The following is a 19627-nucleotide window of genomic DNA, read 5'->3' on the forward strand; positions in this document are numbered from 1 at the left end:
AGCCAATAGTAAGTTGCCTTGCAAGATAGTCTTGGCATTCCAATTTCCATAGAATAATGTGAGCATACTTGAAATAAAACTCGGGTTTTATTGCACTTACAGTGTACTTGGCCTCGATGTTTCAGAACTGACATTCTCCTTCCCTTTGTCAGGGAGTGCTGCATGCAGCTTGGGCACAACTAAGGCTGATGTCCCATCTCACTAAAAAGGTTGTGTGAAAGTTTCAATTGATCAAAGCCAAGATGGGGGATAGAGGTAAGTATCTATAGCCCATTTGGTAATGATCATCGCATATGGAAGATTGTAACTAAGAAGGTAAGAAGACTGCATGAATGGATGAACAAAATGGAAAAAGGAGAAAGAAAAGGGATGGTTACTTTTGAATTGACATAATGCCATTTTGTTGATTGAGAATCCAAATTATTGATATGTAACGTTACCTAAACATTAGGTAGCTGAATGTAGTTGACATGAACAGCTTGAAGTCCTTGGACCTGAGAAATGGACAGGGTTCTTGGGACTGGGAGCTTAGCCACCTGCTCTTTAGATCCATGCCCCTCCTCAGCCTTATTAAAACAGCTTAGAAGATGTTTTGTGAGTAGGTTCTAGCTGTGGCTAGCCTCAATAAAATAGTTTTATATATGAAAAAGTTTCATGTTATTTATCATTTATCATTTTATTGGAACACAGCACAGCAGAATTTGAGAATCCTTTTTTTCACCTTTAAATTCCATAGTACCTTTTCCTGATAGTAATAACAAGAACATATACTGCAGAATAAAGGAAGAATACGCACTAAAAAGGAACTACGTTCTTGTATCAAATGCATAATTCTATGATACATATAATTGAAGCTTACTAATCACCCTAAATCAGACTATTATACAAAATAAGGTTATTAATATTTTTGCAAATGTATTGTTTCAATAACTTCAGATAATTACATGGAAAAATGCTTGTACATTTTATATTTTTATTTTTAAAAATCAAGTAATAGTTCCCCTATTACTTGCAAAGTTTACATTCAGTAATTTGATAATATTCTTACAAGCAAGAGCATATATTACAAATGTTAAAATTTGATCTCTTAAAAATAAATCTGATACAAATTATGATATAAAGTAAAGAAAGCTTATCGATACATATTTTATATATCTTTGTGAGTAATATAAAAGGGATTAGGAAACATGAGGCTGATCCAAATGTGACATTATCATATTATAACAAAGCCATATTGAAATCAATGCAACTTAGTTCCAAGTAATACTTAGAATAAGATATATAAAAATATGGACTGACAGTGAAGAATTTGGAATTTAGAATTACAGAGTTAAAGAAACCATTTAGGCTATTAAGTTCAAATCCTTGCTGGTGCTGGAATCCAGATTAAACCATATCAGACAGACGGCACTCTGCATGAACACATCAAGCAGATGAGAGCCCCATCATCTCTCATTTCACTGGTTCCACTGTCAAACTAGTATTGATTCCTTGATTGATTCCTTGATTCCTTCCTTCCTTCATTCAGTCATCAAATTTATATAGCTACCCATCTCACAAAAAAACAACAACAATTTTTTGTTAATAAACAATAACAGTAAAACTATAAAACAGTAATATATAAAAATAATTACTGAGAAAAATTTAAAAACCATGATTAACTGTTAAGAGAAGGCAGCAGATGTCAATAACAGTAGAGCCACCTAGGAATGTGTTTATGACACTTAATGGGAACCTACCCTCCTATAACTTAAATCAATTACTATTTAATTAAATCCAGTAATAAGAGAGATTTACCTTCATCCATGTGACATCCTTTCAGGTATATGAACAGGGTTATTATATCCCCCTCAATTATATTTTCTTAAGGTGATCACACCCACCTTCTTCAATCTCTCTTCAAAAATCTTAGATTCTCATCCCTTGATCAACTTTGCTAACCTTCTCTGAATCTGTTTAAACTTCTCTGAAACCTTAAAGGGTGCTGCTCAGTCAAAGCACTGAGCCAGAGAAAAACCAGAGTGGATTGATTATATATCCCATGATTTGGAAATTATACATCAGCTTGATGTAGTCTAAAATTGCATTTGTCTTCTTTGCAGCACGTCACATTGATGGCTCATGCTTCGTTTTACCTCTCATAAGTTTTCCATAATCATTATGTATTAATTACTATACAGAGTTAAACTACAACATTTCTGACTCAATTCTAGAAAGCAGAAAATCATTTATTTATCACCAATACAACTGCATTTAAAAAGTTACAGAAAGTATTCCTAGATTAAAGATAGACAGTTTTCATTAGAAAGATATCAGCTTCAAAAAAGATTTTTAAAAGATGTCAAAATGCATTTCCATTTGGAAATTTCTATCACCACATGATCTTGTAAACCTGATCTCCAACCTTAAGTGTTCCTGTTTTATCAACTCCAAAGTACCATCCAAACAGAGGGCTTGATTTGTATATATGCTTTTCAGAAGGCTCACACAAGCGGTAACTATTAGAAAAAATAAGGTCATAATGAATTACTCATAAAATAGTTAAAATAAGCAGATAACATTTTATTATAAGAAGCTAACAAGCATATGTTTCCTACATGCCAAAAATTCCAGATTGTTACAAAATCTCACAATCACATAGTAACAACTATTTTGAAAGCCTAAAATTAAAGCTGAAATCTAAACATAATTGTTTGGACTATTGTTAAACTGAACTCAGCGGGGCTTTAGTATAACATACAACCTTAAAAGTTGCACTGTACTTGAAATTGTATTTTCATTTTTTAAATTGAATAATATTCATTACAATTATTAGGATTAAGAACATTAAAGACAAAAGCTAAGCAAGACAACTGAAACATTGAAGATGATCTACCTACCTATCCTGAGACACGTATATTCACCTTCATTCATGAAATGCCTAATTTTATTAATGGACTCTGCGGTAGCAAAAATTCACAAAACAAGGAAATTTTGCTATTGCATTTGCTCCAGTTTCTCCAAACTGCTTTCTCCAGGCACACTGGGAACATAATTGCCAGCCAGGAAACTATAGTCTCATCTCATTTGGAGGGTACCAGTTTGTGGAAGGTTGTTCTCAATAAAATTTTAGCCCTCCCAAATGTGCAAAGATACTTGCCACCACATTTGAAAAAACCACAATCATGCACATAATGTGTGTGTGTGTGTGTGTGTGTGTGTGTGTGTGTGTGTGTGTGTGTCTACCTTCAAATCAATCTTGGTTCCTGGTAACTGCCTAGAGAAATCCGTGTAGGGTTGTTGTTTTTTGGCAACATTGTTGGAACTGGTTTGCCACTGCCTCCATTCTAGGGTTGAGAGTGTGTGACTGGACCAAGATCACCCAACTGCTTTGTGCCTAAAATAGGACTAGAATTTACAGACTCCCAGTTTCTAGCCTAATACTTAAACTACACCAAATTGGCTTTCATCAATTGTATTGAAGATGCCAAAATATTTTATTACCTTTTCAAAGTATTAAGAGGTTCTTTTCTGTCTATGATGCCAGTATCTGGATCAACTGTTGTAAGAATACACCTACAATGAGAAAGCTGAATGAGGTAACAACAGCCTTAAATTATTTTCAGCCATGAAATACAATAACAAAAAATTCATACCTGGGACAGGCCACTGTCCCTCTCATTTGTACGCTTCCAATTATAATATCATTCCAGGTGTCCTACAAAAATATAATGGTTAAGTCCAAGGGAATTCAACTTGCTCATATGAATTTTGCATTATTATGAGTTTTCTGACATGAATGTAAATGTCATAAAAGAGACCAATAAAAGGAAAGAATAATGCTTCTGAGTGATGCATTTCATAGACGAAGAGTTTTAATTATTCAATTTTATAGAAAATCAATTTTATATACAGTCTGAAAATAAAGTGATACACCTGGTCGTAACTTAATATCTGTACATTATAACTACTTACAATTCTATCTGCAAAACATTAGTCAAGCTTTGCTACTTGCACAACCTGAAATTTCATTTTGTAAATGGTATTTGCTTGCCTATTTGAGGCAATTTTATTTGGAACATTCCCACCTGCAGAAAGTATGGGGACTATTCCTATCTTTTTCAATCCCCTGCACTAGCTCCCCAATTTTCAGGAAGTCTCCTCAACCCCTGGGCCATGGCCCACTACTGGACAGTGGCCTGTTTGAAACTGGACTGTGCAAGTGATGGAAGGGCAGCTCCACTTGCGTGAGTGGCAGGTGCTTGGGCTCGCATTGTGTGAGTGCCTGCCACTCACACAAAACCATCCCCTCTCCCCACCCCAAATTGGGCTGCCAGCCAGAAAGCTTGGGGCCCGCTATCCTAACCTTCCAGAGGTGATTTTGATGAAGGGCATTGGGAAAAGAGAGGAACCAGAAAAAAATCATGCTGGATCAAAAGACTTTTGCAAAGAAGAAAAATTTGAAATTATCTATCTGTGAATATATGTGTGACTGAAAGAAAACATAGTATGGTGAATATGCCTGGTTGATATAGGAATCATCAATACTGTAATTTCTCCAAATACTACTTTTTGCTACATATTAGAATGACTATTATTTTTGGAATGAATTTTACTTATGAAAACTAACCTTTAACCTAATCTAAAGCTTTAGAGTCCTGGAACTGTAGCTTGCTTCCCAGGTTCTTTGGTTTTCTCCAAAACCATGTATTTTTAAGTCCTATTATTCAGTGTAAGTAAATTAGACATCTTATTGCCTAGCTTCATCATGCATTTTATGCTTTTACTACTGATTTTTAGGAATGATTTCACCTTGAACCTAGAAATCCATTGTGACCAAATAAAGAGCAGATTGATATTTCCACTTGCCAGGGGAAATAACTGACATCATAACTTTTTGTTGAAGAAAATGTTTTTAAAAATATTCTATTCAGCACCGTTAGCATTATTTCTACCCACACTAGACACCCTCCCCCTTCAATAAATTTAGGAATATACTAAAGGAAAAAAAGCTTCCTTTCACTGCAAAGAAAACTTTTAGATAACATGAACTTTTCCCCAATTTAATGCCTGCAATATGTTCATTTTCTAGACTTCCAGCCAACTTCCTGGCTGACTCTTGTGAGAAATACAAGTTTAAAAATGTTTTATTAAACAGTTACATGCATATGTAAGTGCAAAATTATTCTATATGTAAACTAAAAAGTTATGTCCTACCTTACCTCCTCATGGGGACCACAACCAGTGACCAAAATGCTGGGCCTGAAGTTATGTATTTGAACTTTCTTCTCCATTCTGGAATTAAGCTCTTCCAAAGAAGCTTCCGAGAGGAGCATGACAGGACTACAGTCAGAATAGGCAATCTAGAGAAGCATATTCCGTATATGAACAATGTCAAAACATTTACACAAAATACAGAGAGAGGGTCGGTTTGTAGCACAAAAGGAAGCAGTCTCAAAATAACTGTCTGTATGTGGAGGGGTGGTGTTCTTGTTTAACAACCACTTGTTCATCAATCATTCAAGGTTATGACAGCTTTGAACAAATGGTAGTTAAGATAAGTCCTTGCAGTTCCTGCTACTGCAGCATCTCCATGGTCCAGGCATTTGGCATGTGGCTCAACATTATGTTGCAGTGAGCCATGGTCACATGATTTCAATTTCCAATGTTTCCTGCAAGCTTCCCATAAGCAAAATCAAATGGAGAAGCTGGCAGGAAGTCAGATGTTGCTGTTATGTGAGGTCCTTGCTTAACGACAATTACTAAGCAGCATAGTCCTATCACATTGTGGTTTATAACTGCATTGTTTAGCAATGGCAATTCCAATCCCAATTGCCATTGCTAACCAAGGACTATTTGTGATATCTGGTAGCTTCATTAAATGATGTATTAAAGTATCTGACCACAGCCATTTGCTAAAGAAAAGGTAGATATGTCACATGATAATCAACTCTATTCAGGTTTTACAACAAAGAACCCAGCCACCCACCACTTGGAAACTGATTACAAAGGCTGCTCTCCTTGCAAAGGGATCTCTCACACAGTGGTACTTTTTAAAACGTTTATTCCATTATATTTGTCTTTTAGTATCAATCACCATTCGTATGCAGAGAACATATAAGTGTACATTAAGAAAAAGTAATGACATATTTAAGTGAAACTCAATTGCCCTTTTCTTGACAGCATTATGGAAATAGTCTAGTATCACCTTCTTATGGGATGTTTTTGACTATGCAGTCCTCTCTATTGCCCTGGTTCTGCCTGGTAATCTTTCATTCAAATACTAATTACTATAGGTCCAATTCTGTGTACAGTTTGGAGATTAGCTGTGTTTGCATGTGCATAAATAAATGAATATTGACTAATAATTACACAGTTAAATACACTCAGATTATTTTGAGTACATGATAAAAAAGAATATGGGTTGAAAAACAGATCCACTTATACTGTAACATGTACCACTGACCAAAGCTCACCTTATCAGTGGGACGAAAAGGTTCCATTAAATCTTTTGAATTCCTTGGAACCATATTTGGTTCAAAACAAACCAAGCGATATGGTTCTGACTTTAAGTAGGTTGTAATCCATTGAGCGGCATCTTCTCCACAATCTCTGCCTTGAACATCAAAGCCAAATAGCCTAAAAGAATTGTGAAAGGCATTGATAAGATCTCTGCTAGATACTACAATTACATTTAATAGAATTATAGAATTGAAAGTGATCATAGATGTAAATTAGTCTAACTGCCTGCTCAGTGCACTAAACTAAAGATTCTCTGAAGGATGACCACCCAGTTTCTATTAGAAGACCTCTAACAAAGGAGTAGCTACATTTCCATTGGCTGGCAGTTCATATAGTCAGAAAGTTTCTCCCAATGTCTAATCTAAACCTCCTTCCTTATTGTTTTAACCCCCACTGGTTCTCATCCTGGTTGTTTTAACTTATTTATTCTGGAACAGCAGATATAAGTCCACTCTCTCTCTTCTAATTTTCAAATATTTGACAAACTTTCAGATATGTAAAGACTAATCCTCAAAGAACTTACTTCTCAGACTCTTCATCATTTTGTTGGCCTTCCTCTGAACTTGCTCCAATTGATCTCTTGTCTCTTTTGAACTATGCTGACAGAATTGAACAATCTTCATTTAACATTCCCAGGCATGATGGTCTCAGAACAGTCTTGCCAACCTCCTATGGCTGCATTTTGCATTGTTTCAATTTAAAAGGGTAGCATTTATAAATCCAGTATTTCTATTTCTTTAAATGGTTATTGTTAAATCCACCTTAGAAATCATTTCAGGTTATCTCCAGAAGGATTTTGTTCAGCTTTTGGTTCCAGTAAAGAGTGAAAAAGTCCAAACACTTCACAGGCCATAAACCAAACGTTTTCTTTAAATTAGCCATCTTGTGTTCTACTATCAACTATTGTGCAACTGATATGTAAACAAGACAGATTTTCCCACACAGGAGCTCTTACTAATTAACTTCAAAGTTTAACTTGATTTCACAAAGCCTTAGCATTTATAAAAGTTTTACAGAAACAATTCTGAAATTGCCTCCTTGCTGTATTTAAAAGAAATTACAAAAAATAAAGACAATAAATACAAACTATGGTTTCTATTGTCTACTCACAAAAACCAACTGTCTGAAGTACATATGGGCAATCTCCAGATCTGTTTCTTCCAGAGAAAGTTTTGGCAATTTGGACCTCACTTGCAGCTACCTATTTCAGCCATAATTCCCTCACAAGCATTAGTTCTCATGCCTCACCAGAAGCATTCTCCGAACAATCTTTAAGTAAAGTAACATTATGTTTCTTACTAGTACGAATGATGCATGTATATATGAATGAAGGTTGGAGAAGGGGGTGGAAACTACATCCTTGTAAGATTCAAATATAAGTTAAATAAGATAAACTGTTGGTGGGGTGGGAAAGAAAGACACTATGCCAGAAAATCTACAGCAGTTCTGCTGGTAATAGAGGGAAGCTCATCCATCTTGGTTCTGAAATGTAAAGAACTAAAGCCAGGAGCAATAATGTGTCCTACTTCTCCAATGATAAATTACATTCACTCAGGCACCATAGCAATAGGAATGTTATGTGGAGAAAGGTTATGAATGGACAAAAATAGTTAAGTTTGATTAAAAGATTTGATTCTGTGTTATTCTATGTTGATTTTCTATGCATTCTTAATACCTCCGATTAGAATGTGGATTTTTCTCTTAAATGTTTACTTTAAGAATGCATTAATCAGCTTGAATATCTCTAAGCAATCTGCGTTAACTTGAGAAGTACAATAAAAGAATAGATTAATTACCGGTATGTTGGACCTTTGAATCAATCTTGTTGTTGGTATCCCCATGAGGGATATAGATCCTAAACTGGTTTATTAAGTTGGCCCAAGACTAATATAAGGGTCAAATTAAATGAAGTTCAAGATATATGTGACTAGCATTTCTAGTTTAAGCATTTTCTAGAAGCAATCATGGAGATATTAGACTGGTTTAGAAATGCCGAACTGTGAAGAGTTTTAATTTTGTACTTTTTCTAAATGTAAGTCACTTTTTCCCTGTTGTTCGAGAAGTTGAAAAAACTTAAAAGAAAAAGTACCTGCAATCCCGTACTGGATTTTTGGTTGACAATCTGACTGGAATATGAGTGTCGTTCATTTCTGGAGCACTCAGAGTCAAATAGCCATTTTGACAGGTGATAGAGACCAATACTAGTCGAGGCTCTTGACGAGCAGTCACCATATGTCCATCTTCCTTTATCACAAGCCAACATCTAAGTTAAAAACATACCAAAATATTCTAAATACTGAAAATCAATCCAACCTTTCAAAAGGTAACATGCTAAAATGTGAACAGTAGACAGTAGAGTACTAATTTAGCATTAATTCCATTCTATTTCCAATGAATGAATGAAAAAGTTCTACTTTAAGGACTCAGATTTCTTTATTTATTTATTTATGGATATACATCAATATCATATGAACAGTGAGACATCTGGATATCATTCATTTAAATACAAATAATAATATTAATAATACTTGTTACATTAATCATACTTATGTAATGGTGGTGTTATTATACATATTTGTATTAGAAAGTGTTCCTTCATTGTTTAGTTGTTCAGTGTTTTTGTGCGCCATTCTAATAACAATCACAATATTATTTAAACGTACATAGTGATACCATCTTTCAACATCTAATCTTTACATCTAGCTATTATTTTTAGTATATTATATAAAAATATGTATAATAATATTTCCCCTTGATCTTTCTGCCTCTATTCTAGCTCTCAATAAAACCAATCTTATATTAAACAGCATTCCCTTTCTAACCATCATCTCTTGCCTGCTTTACTATTTTAATTCTTATTCATTTTTTGACTTGCCTCCCAAACTCCTCCCTTGTTGTCTCTGTCTACATCTTTCCTATTTAACCCAAATATTTCTTCTATTTTTACTATCTTTTGCTGCCGTACCTCCGGAGCATCTGCCCAAGCCCCTATCTTCTCTTCAAATGATCTTTCTTTTTATCCAATCCCATTTTTTGATCTCTTAATATATATTGTCCCTTATTTGATTCATAAGTCTTTATTGTCTTTTCCTTCTTTTTTTATTTGTTGATTTAATCTGTTCTGTCTTTTCCTCTGGTCTTTCTATTATTTCCTCTATTTCCTGTGTTTTATGCTCTTTATTCATTGTCCCTTGTTGAACATTTTCTGATTTCCCCACAATGTCATACATTAAGTCTTTTATCTCTCTGTGGTTCTTTATCAACATATCATAAGTACTTTGGAGCATCATCACCGTTTCTTTTTGAAATCCACTCATCTCCCCCTGATGCAACAACTTGTCTTATTTTGATAGGTCCAAATATTGCTCAATAGCCTGTCAGTAGTCTGTTACTGCCCCAAAGTCTCAATTGTTTATGACCTCAGAAAGCCATCTTAGAAATCATTTACTCAATCCTAGTGTGGCTCCTCAGGGAAATGCAATAGTTTTAGTTCTTTGTGTCCCACAGTTAGTCAATTAGTTCCATTTAGGTAATCCAGGAAGATTTCCAAATGTCTCCTTAAATCTACTTTGTAAGTTCAGTCATAGATCCTGGCATTTAAAAGTCACTTTCTTTAGATGTCCATAATCTCACAGTTAAACCCTCAATAACCATGAAGTAGACAGGTATAGAATAGTAGATAGCACAACAGTCCTCCAGATGTTATTTATTTCCACTTTTTTTTCCTTTGTCTTATTAGTACTTCCCAAGGTTGTAGGAGTTGAGTATATATTCCATTCAGCAGTAGATGGTGCCTTCAGTTTAAATTTCAACATTGCACAAAATCTGACAGATATTTATTTCAGTTTTTTGCAGATAGTCAATAGTCAGACAAATAATTCCAGCATTTAAAATGCCTTACCAAAATATTGCCCATAAAGTTTAAAAATCCAATATTTCTATATTTTAAAGATTTTGCAGTCTCCCTTTAGTTCCTTTTCTTTTGGGTCTATAATTTTTCTCTCTGTAATTATTCACCGCTTTGACAAGCATTTTAAAGAGTCTCTTTTCCAGGGTTTATTTTCTTTAGTGTTAGATTTTGGTAAAAAAATAATCACTTCACCCAGTTCCAATCACTGTTCATCTACACGGCTCCAGCACATTCTTTGTTTCTTCGGCTGCCCCAGCTTCATGGCAGCCATAATGGCTTCCTCTCCTTTTTGTCATTAGATGGAGGGGAATCCCTGGGTCCAGCTGGAGAGCCGCCACTCTCTGTGACCTGCAGGGTGCCCCTCCTTTCTTTGTCACCCCTACAGGGTGACTTTAGGCCCTTGGAGGGGAGTCCTCCAACGAGGAGGATTCGGCGCAAGTTCATGGAGCCCCACTCTTCACATCCGATCTCGCTACGACATCAAACCAGAAGACTCAGGTGACTTTGATTTATTCTGAACTCTATGAAAAAAACAGTGTACACGCAATTGCTTACCACTAGAGACATATTAGATTGGTGAGAATAGAACATATCTTAAGATAAGACTGGCACTAGTAGCCTAGTAGGATTTTCTGGTTCTTCCCAGTCATGACTTATGGGTCGCTTTTCAGAAATGTTCTATAGTTCTGAGGGAGAAGCAGATGAAAAAAAGGAACAACCAAGATCTAGCTCTACCCACAATGTCAATTTGACCTCTCAACCCTCTAAAAATGTCTAAAAATACACTTTAAAAGTGTAAATTGCACACTTTTGCTTTTAAGAGAAAAAAGGCTCTTAACTAGATCTTTTAGAAGCTTATCCAGAGAGTAACTGTCTGCCAGGAAATGGATGACAGCAAAATGAAAAAGAAGAAAATCCATCTAGTAGAGCATTTGTGTCAGAGTAAGTAAGAAAAGGGGACAGAAAATCCTGGACAAACATAAGAAGCTGGCAGTGCAATTAAGCATTCAAAAATTAGATCCTTATCCTTGTTTGGATTGAAAACAATAAACTTGGTCGAATTTCTACAAGACAACCCATATTTTTCTATTATCTTTGTTTTGTTAATTGCAAGAGGCTTAACATCAAGAGGGAAAAGGAATGAGAGGAAATTGAATGCAACTTTCCAGAAGTAATTTTGATTTTTGTATGTGCATTTACATGCTATTTTTAAAAAAATCTGTATCTGTACTTGCATAGACATTTGCAATGTTTGAAGCCATTGAGCTATCATAATTTAATCCTGATCAAATGGGTAAGGTATATTATGGAGTATCCTTATTCACCATATCAGAATCAAAAAACCCACACTCGAATCATAAAAATGGGGCATTTAAGCTATTAAACCCAACCCCTTGCTTTCTGCAAAAAATCTACAATTCATTAGTCTACAACAAGCTATGTATAGATTCCCATCACATAACTGAAGATAATTCCCTTATAGTTACTCTTAATTTGAAGTACAGAAGCATTCACTGCAATAGTAAAAACTATTATTCTAATACTATTTTAATTCTGATTCAATGTTCTTTCATCTAAAGCTTTTCTGAGATGATCACTATGTCTCAGCCACATGTAATTTATCAATATCAAACATAACTAGTTTCAACTTATACACTTCTCAAGTATTTCTATTATTACATATTTTTAAGTTCTTCCAAACAATTGAAAGGCATTTCAAAGAGTCAGTCAAAATGGCCTGGGGAGGTGGTGTTGTCTGTTGGTTTTCAAGTAGCGGTGCTTGTGCACACGAACTGGAAGTGCTGTCAAAACATGTTCTCACTTTACCTATGCAAACCAGCTTCAGCCTTGCCAAAATAAACCAGCAGCCTGGTTTATTTAGTGGCACAAACATTAGGGACCACTATAGTAAACTTTAATCTTAAAATGCAACTATCTCATTTTTTTTTCTTGCTTAGCAGCCATATCCCCATAGAAATCACTAGTTTTCTTTGGGGGGGAGGGGTGTTGCACAAAGTCATGTATCGTTTTAGGAAATCGCAGTATGCAAAGTTTGAGGGTTCATTTTAATTGATTTTTGTTTACCTGGTAAGGAAAGGAAAATATGAAGGGGCAGGAAAATATTGAGAGGTCACCAAGGAAAGAGGTTTGTCTAAAATTGCCAATTTTATCCCAACAAATAAAAACCCTGCCTGGAAGAACCATTAATTAATGCACAAACGCACACCGAGAAAAGGAGAGAAATATGTCGGTCACTTCAAACCTGATGGCTTGATTTTGGATTAATACCTTACTAAAAATCCAGTCTCTGAGGTTTCTAAACCAGGGGCTGCGACTTCATATGTTGCCTAATGCAGCCAGTTCTGAGAACGTGATCCGAAATTCAGAGCAGTTACACCAAGTGTTGGTAATGTCAGGAGCTTGCTTGAAACGGCGCCGCGTTAGGCAGTAACAGCTGCTCCTTTCCCAGCCAAAACGACAGACGTGGACTCGTGCCCCATCATCCCCAGCGGACCTCCGCACCCTTACCTGTCGCGCATGTCTCCGTCCCGGAGCCCCAATTTCGTTACTTCGGCCTGCTGCACGGCTACCCCCTTGCAAGACTTGATCGGGTAGATGAAAAGGCCGGACACCGTGCCCACCTGCTTCAACCGCAACGGCCTTCGCCGGTCCCTCCATCGCCAGTACCAAGCCGCGGCCATTCCCAGCGTAACCAGCACAGCCAGAGTGGCGGAGGCGGAGAGCGGGCTCAGCCCGAAGTTCGTCAGCGAAAACCAGCGGGAAGCCGTCATGGCGACGACGCCAGCAGAACGGTGCAGAAACAGCGCCGTAGCGGGGGCGGAAGATTTTGAGAGCGTTTTGGGACAGGCGGAGCCACCCGTCCCTCCAACACTCCAGAGGCCGGAGAGCGGGGCTGGAGCTCGGCCGAAGAAGCCTATAGGGCGGGCAGAGAGGCTGGGCTTACTTAGCGGCTGGGGCTCTTGTTGCGCTTTGGCTGGCCAGGCCCTGAGCGCACTTGGGGTTTTAAGGCATGTGGTACCTAAAGCCAACCTCAGAACGCCTGGAGTTTATTAGAAGGCAGGCTTAGGACCGCGTTAAACACAGTATTGTGCACCAGAATTTAAAATGAAAACAGTTGACTGCAAATGGATGGCTGAATTTCTAATGAGTTCAATGAAACTCGTGAAAATGACCTTCAAGGTCTCTTCCAACTTTTTTCTGCATGAAAACTTGAACGGTTGGTTTGGAGCCTCCAGCTGCCTTCATATCGGTAATCAGATATGTTCAGGCAATGTGCACCTGGGGAATCTCAAAAACAGCCATAAAAGCAACCTAGATCAGAGTCCAGGCCCCGGTGAGCATTTTCTCAGGTAAATACAGTTATATGACATCTAATCTAGGTATTTTCTCCACAACTGGTCTAAAGCATTCTGGACAGATGCAAAAACAAAACAAAAACATAAAACAAAAACATAACCTGGCTTTCTGGATTGTTAATCTCTTTTGTGGCTCAGTAATCAAATGTGAATAGAATAGAATAGAATAGAATAGAATAGAATAGAATAGAATAGAATAGAATAGAATAGAATAGAATAGAACAGAACAGAACAGAACAGAATAGAATAGAATAGAATAGAACAGAATAGAACAGAACAGAACAGAACAGAACAGAACAGAACAGAACAGAACAGAACAGAATTCTTTATTGGCCAAGGGTGATTGGACACACAAGGAATTTGTCTTGGGGCATATGCTCTCGGTGTACATAAAAGAAAAGATACATTCATCAAAAATCATAAGGTACAATACTTAATGATAGTCATAGGGAACAAATAAGCAATCAAATCATATTAGGAAACAGTCAATATAAATCTTAAGGTTACCAGCAACAAGTTACAGTCATATAGTCATAAATGGGAAGAGATGAGTAATAGGAACAATGAGAAGATTGATAGTAATGCAGACTTAGTAACTAGTTTGACATTATTGAGGGAATTATTTGTTTAGCAGAGTGATGGTGTTCGGGAAAAAACTGTTCTTGTGCTGGGGGGGGGGGGAAACTGCTCATGTTACTATCCATATTGGATCCATTCTCCTTTTCCACCCAGAATTCATTTTCCCTTTCTCAACAACAGCTGATTGCAAGAAACAGGCACAAATGATGGTATTGTAATAAGAAACAGCAATGCTGCGTTGCTTAATATTATTTCTGCAGCAGTTCAGGTTAGCACAAAACTCTCCATTTCTTCTCTTTCTCCTTTTTATGTTTGAGTTAATCAATTTACAAGATTAACATTTAACTGGAAGGCAAAATTAACCAGATTAGGTTAAAGCAGGGCCTTTTGAACTGTATGTTCCTGTGTTTCACAAGCAAGTTCGGGGAAACATGATATTTATTAGGCATATGCAAGCAAAACAGGATTGCAGCCAGAATTTAGTTCTAATCTCTAGACAATCTAACTGCACAAGCCAATTCCAGGACATGGTCTTACAGAGCCTGTAAGAAGCTCAGCTGCATTCATGAGGAAACAACTATTTACCCTTTTGCCACAAACAGGTAGTCTGGGAACATTTTCCTCAATGAATAAATGAACAAGTATTATATTTTTTATTCATTTGCTCAGTTGGGTTCTTTTTATCTAATTTTAGGACTTGCATCATCACAGTTTATTTATTTATTTATTTTATTTCTATACCACCCTTCTCCCGAAGGACTCAGGGCGGTGTACAGCCTAATTAAAAGCACAGAGACAGACAAAGTTTAAAAATAATTAAAATTATTAAATAATAGGCCCAATTTATAAAACCCCAAATTTAAAATCCCTTTTAAACCCAATTAAAAATCTTTACATTGATAGCCCAGCCTGGCGGAACAACAAGGTTTTGAGGGCACAGCAAAATACATGGAGATCAAAGATTTTACGAATTTCTGGGGCAATTCATTCTAAAGGGCAGGGGCTCCCACAGAGAAGGCCCTCCCCCTGGGTGTCGCCAGCCAACATAATTTGGCTGATGGCACCCTGAGGAGACCCTCTCTGTGGGAGCGAACTGGCCGGTGGGAGGCTACTGGTGGCAGAAGACGGTCTCAAAGGTATCCAGGTCCAATGCCATGGAGCGCTTTAAAGGTGGTAACCAACACCTTGAATTGCACCTGGAAGACCAGTGGGAGCCAGTGCAGCTCGCGCAGGAGGGGTGTCATGTGGGCACAACAAGTTGCACCCATAACCACCCGCGCAGCCGCATTCTGGACCAGTTGGAGCCTCCGGGTGCTTTTCAAGGGGAGCCCCATGTAGAGAGCATTGCAGTAGTCCAGTCGGGAGGTGACAAGGGCATGAGTGACTGTGTGCAAGGCGTCATGATCCAGAAAGGGCCGCAACTGGCGGATCAGGCGAACCTGATGAAAAGCCCCCCTGGCCACAGCCGTCATATGTTCTTCTAAAGACAGCCGTGCGTCCAGGAGGACGCCCAGATTGCGGGCCCTCTCTGTGTGGGGTAAAGACTCACCCCCAATAGTCAGCGATGGCACCAGCTGACTATATTGTGACGCCGGGAACCACAGCTACTCGGTCTTGGAGGGGTTGAGTCTGAGCCTATTTCTCCCCATCCAGACCCGCATGGCCTCCAGGCAGCAAGACATCACATCAAGGGCATCGTTGGGGTGGTCTGGGGTGGAGATGTACAGCTGAGTATTATCAGCGTACAGATGGACTCTCACCCCAAAACCATGGATGATCTCACCCAGCGGCTTCACATAAATGTTGAACAGAAGGGGCGAGAGGACCGACCCCTGCGGCATTCCCCATGCAAGGCGCCTCGAAGTCAACCTCTGCCCCCCTGTCAACACGAACTGCGAGCGGTCGGAGAGGAAGGAGGAGAACCACTGCAAAACGGTGCCCCCTACCCCTAACCCCCTCAACCGCTGCAGCATGATACCATGGTCGATGGTATCAAAAGCCGCTGAGAGATCTAACAGGACCAGGAGAGAGGAGCAACCCCTGTCCCGAGCCCTCCAGAGATCATCCACCAACGCGACCAATGCCGTTTCTGCGCTGTACCCCTGCCTGAAGTCCGACTGATACAGGTCCAGATAGATAGCTTCATCGAGGTGCCCGGGCAGTTGTCGTGCCACCACACTCTCAACAACCTTGAGGTCATATTTATGCAAAAACATTGAAAATTCCAAAGGATTCACAAAATTTTAAGATTTTATGTGTGTGTGTGTGTGTGTGTGTGTGTGTACAGTTAATATCTCGGATTTCTTCCCGTGTAAATGTAAACATATCCTTAAAAGGGTAGTAGCGACGTTTTGACGAAATCGCATTCGTCATCTTCTGGCTGAAGTTCTCGGTTTGGTGCTTATGGGCAAACTGTGTGATCATAACTCAATATATATATGTGTGTGTGTGTGTGTGTGTTTTCTGAGGTTTTCGCAGGTGTTTGTATGTAGGTCTTTGGTTATTCGGGTTTTTTCTCGCGTAAAATTGGAAGTGTCTTGGTGACGTTTCGACGAAGTCTCATTCGTCATCTTCAGGCTGGTGTTTTCGGCTTCGTGCTTCTAGGAGCAACAGCTGCGATCACACATTGCTCCTAGAAGCACGAAGCCGAAAACACCAGCCTGAAGATGACAAATGAGACTTCGTTGTAACGTCGCCAAGACACTTCCAATTTTACGTGGGAGAAAACCCAAATAACCAAAGACCTACACGTATGAATGTATGCAAGTTTTGGTGTATTCGGGACTTTTCCCGTGTAAGATTGAGAGTATCTTGGCGACGTTTTGATGAGGTCCCACTCGTCATCTTCAGGCTGGTGTCTTCGGCTTCGTGCTTGTGCGAGGAAAGCGTGATTGGAGCTGCCATCTCTCTATAAATACTGGTGGGGAGATGTGGGGTGCTGGCTTTGTTGCTGTGAGCGGGTTGGTTGCCTGTGTTGTTACATCATCTGGATTAGTTGATGGAGTTGATGTTTGCAGATTAGTCAGCTGTTTCATAACATCCTGTGTGGGTGAGTTCCTTGATGTGTGCCCATTAGTCTTTTGTGTTTTAACGACCTGGGTAATGGGCTGGGTAGTTGATGTAATGTCCTGAGCAGATGGTTGTGAAGCCACATCCTGGGCTTTGGTTTGGCTCCGAGTTTGAAGTCTTGCCATGTGTTCATGGCGTGTGTCAGTTTGCTTTGTGTGGGGATCGGAGGGGAGTGCATCAAAATAGAGAAACACCCGCATAACATGAATAAACGCGACAATACCTCCTGCCTACCGGACATCTGAAAACTAGCCCTAGTCAACAGACGAGTCCCAGCCACGAAGATGATGATAATGATAATGATGATGATGATGATGATTATTATTATTATTATTATTATTATTATTATTATTATTATTATTTATCCCAAAGGACTCGGGGCGGTGAACAGCCAACAGATAAAACACAAGAAATACAAAATTTAAAAACAGTATTAAAATCCAATTAAATTAATTTGGCCCACAATTAAAAACACCCCTGTATTAAGACCCATAATTAAACAATTTAAAAATTAAAACAATTTAAAAGAGTTAGGCCAGCCCGGCTTGCTGGAATAAAAACATCTTTAGGGAACGGTGAAAGGTGCGAAGATCCGGGATTCACCGTATCTCCGGGGGCAGCTTATTCCAGAGGGTAGGTGCCCCCACAGAGAAGGCTCTCCCCCTGGGGACCACCAGTCAACATTGTTTGACCGACGGCACCCTGAGGAGCCCCTGTCTGTGGGAGCGTACTGGTCAATAGGAGGCTATCGGTGGCGGAAGGCGGTCTCGTAAATACCCGGGTCCTAAACCATGGAGTGCTCTAAAGGTGGTAACCAATACCTTGCAGAGCACCCGGAAGACCACCGGGAGCCAGTGCAGCTCGCGCAGGAGAAGTGTTACATGGGAGTGCCGAGTCGCCTCCATAACCATCCGCGCAGCCGCATTCTGGACCAGTTGGAACCTCCGGGTGCTCCTCAAGGGGAGCCCCATGTGGAGAGCATTACAGTAGTTCAGGCAGGATGTGACAAGAGCATGAGTGACTGTGTGCAAGGCATCCCGATCCAGAAAGGGACGCAACTGGCGGATCAGGCGAACCTGATAAAAAGCCCCCCTGGTCACAGCCGTCATATGCTCTTCTAAAGACAGCCATGTATCCAGGAGGATAATTAACACCGAACCCAAGGTAACACATGACACCATCACCAATCATCCTCACTAGATTCAAACCCAAACCCATCCCATAGACAAAATACAACCACCATCCAGAAGCCAGACCACGGCGGCATCACCAGCTGCTGCACCCCCCTCTGATCCCCACACAAAGCAAACTGACACACGCCATGAACACATGGCAAGACCTCAAACTCAGAGCCAAACCAAAGCCCGGAATGTGGCTTCACAGCCATCTGCTCAGGACATTACATCAACTACCCAGCCCATTGTCCAGGTCGTTAAAACACAAAAGACTAATAGGCACACATTAAGGACCTCACCCACACAGGATGTTACAAAACAGCCAACTAACCTGCAGACATCAACTCCATCAACTAATCAAGATGTCACAACACAGGCAACCGTCGCCGAGATGCTCTCAATCTTACACGGGAAAAGACCTGAATACGCCAAGACTTGCATACCTCTACGAAAATCTACGAATATATATATATATATATATATGGCTGGTGCCTTCGACTTTGTGCCTGTGCAAGCAAAGCATGATCAGAGCTGCCGTCTCTCTGACTAATCTGCAAACATCAACTCATCAAGATGTAACAACACAGGCAACCAACCTGCTCACAGCAACAAAGCCAGCACCCCACACCTCCCCACCAGTATTTATAGAAAGACGGCAGCTCCGATCACGCTTTCCTCACACAAGCACGAAGCCGAAGACACCAGCCTGAAGATGATGAGTGGGACCTCGTTGAAACGTCACCGAGATACTCTCAATCTTACACGGGAAAAGTCCCGAATACGCCAAGACTTGCATATATGTGTGTGTGTGTGTATGTGTGTGTGTGTGTATGAATGTGGGTCTTTCCTTCCTTCCTTATGTAATTTTATTTTATTTTGTTTTGTTTCATTTCATTTATTTTGGCCACCAAGAGCTTTTGGGATCAAGCACACACAAATGTTTGTTTGTTTTTTAATTAATGGAATTTATCCTTGGATTAGTGTTTATTTAAAACCAGTTGATTTCAATAGGATTT

General features: G+C 39.1%; 1 protein-coding gene across 1 annotated transcript; it reads right to left on the bottom strand.

Annotated features, from left to right (window-relative positions):
• Positions 1–953: 953 nt before the first annotated feature.
• LOC117671734 (mitochondrial amidoxime reducing component 2) lies at positions 954–13423 on the bottom strand. The gene is made up of 7 exons (XM_034427862.3): positions 12941–13423; positions 8591–8764; positions 6456–6618; positions 5202–5342; positions 3636–3697; positions 3484–3555; positions 954–2498 (listed from the first exon to the last, which is right to left on the bottom strand). Exons 1-7 carry the CDS (start codon positions 13201–13203, stop codon positions 2372–2374), a joined length of 1002 nt encoding a protein of 333 aa, XP_034283753.1. The 5' UTR covers positions 13204–13423; the 3' UTR covers positions 954–2371.
• Between the last annotated feature and the right edge of the window lie 6204 nt (positions 13424–19627).

Source organism: Pantherophis guttatus, chromosome 1 (assembly GCF_059756535.1).
Source record: "Pantherophis guttatus breed Tessera chromosome 1, ASM5975653v1, whole genome shotgun sequence".
Lineage (NCBI taxonomy): Eukaryota > Metazoa > Chordata > Lepidosauria > Squamata > Colubridae > Pantherophis > Pantherophis guttatus.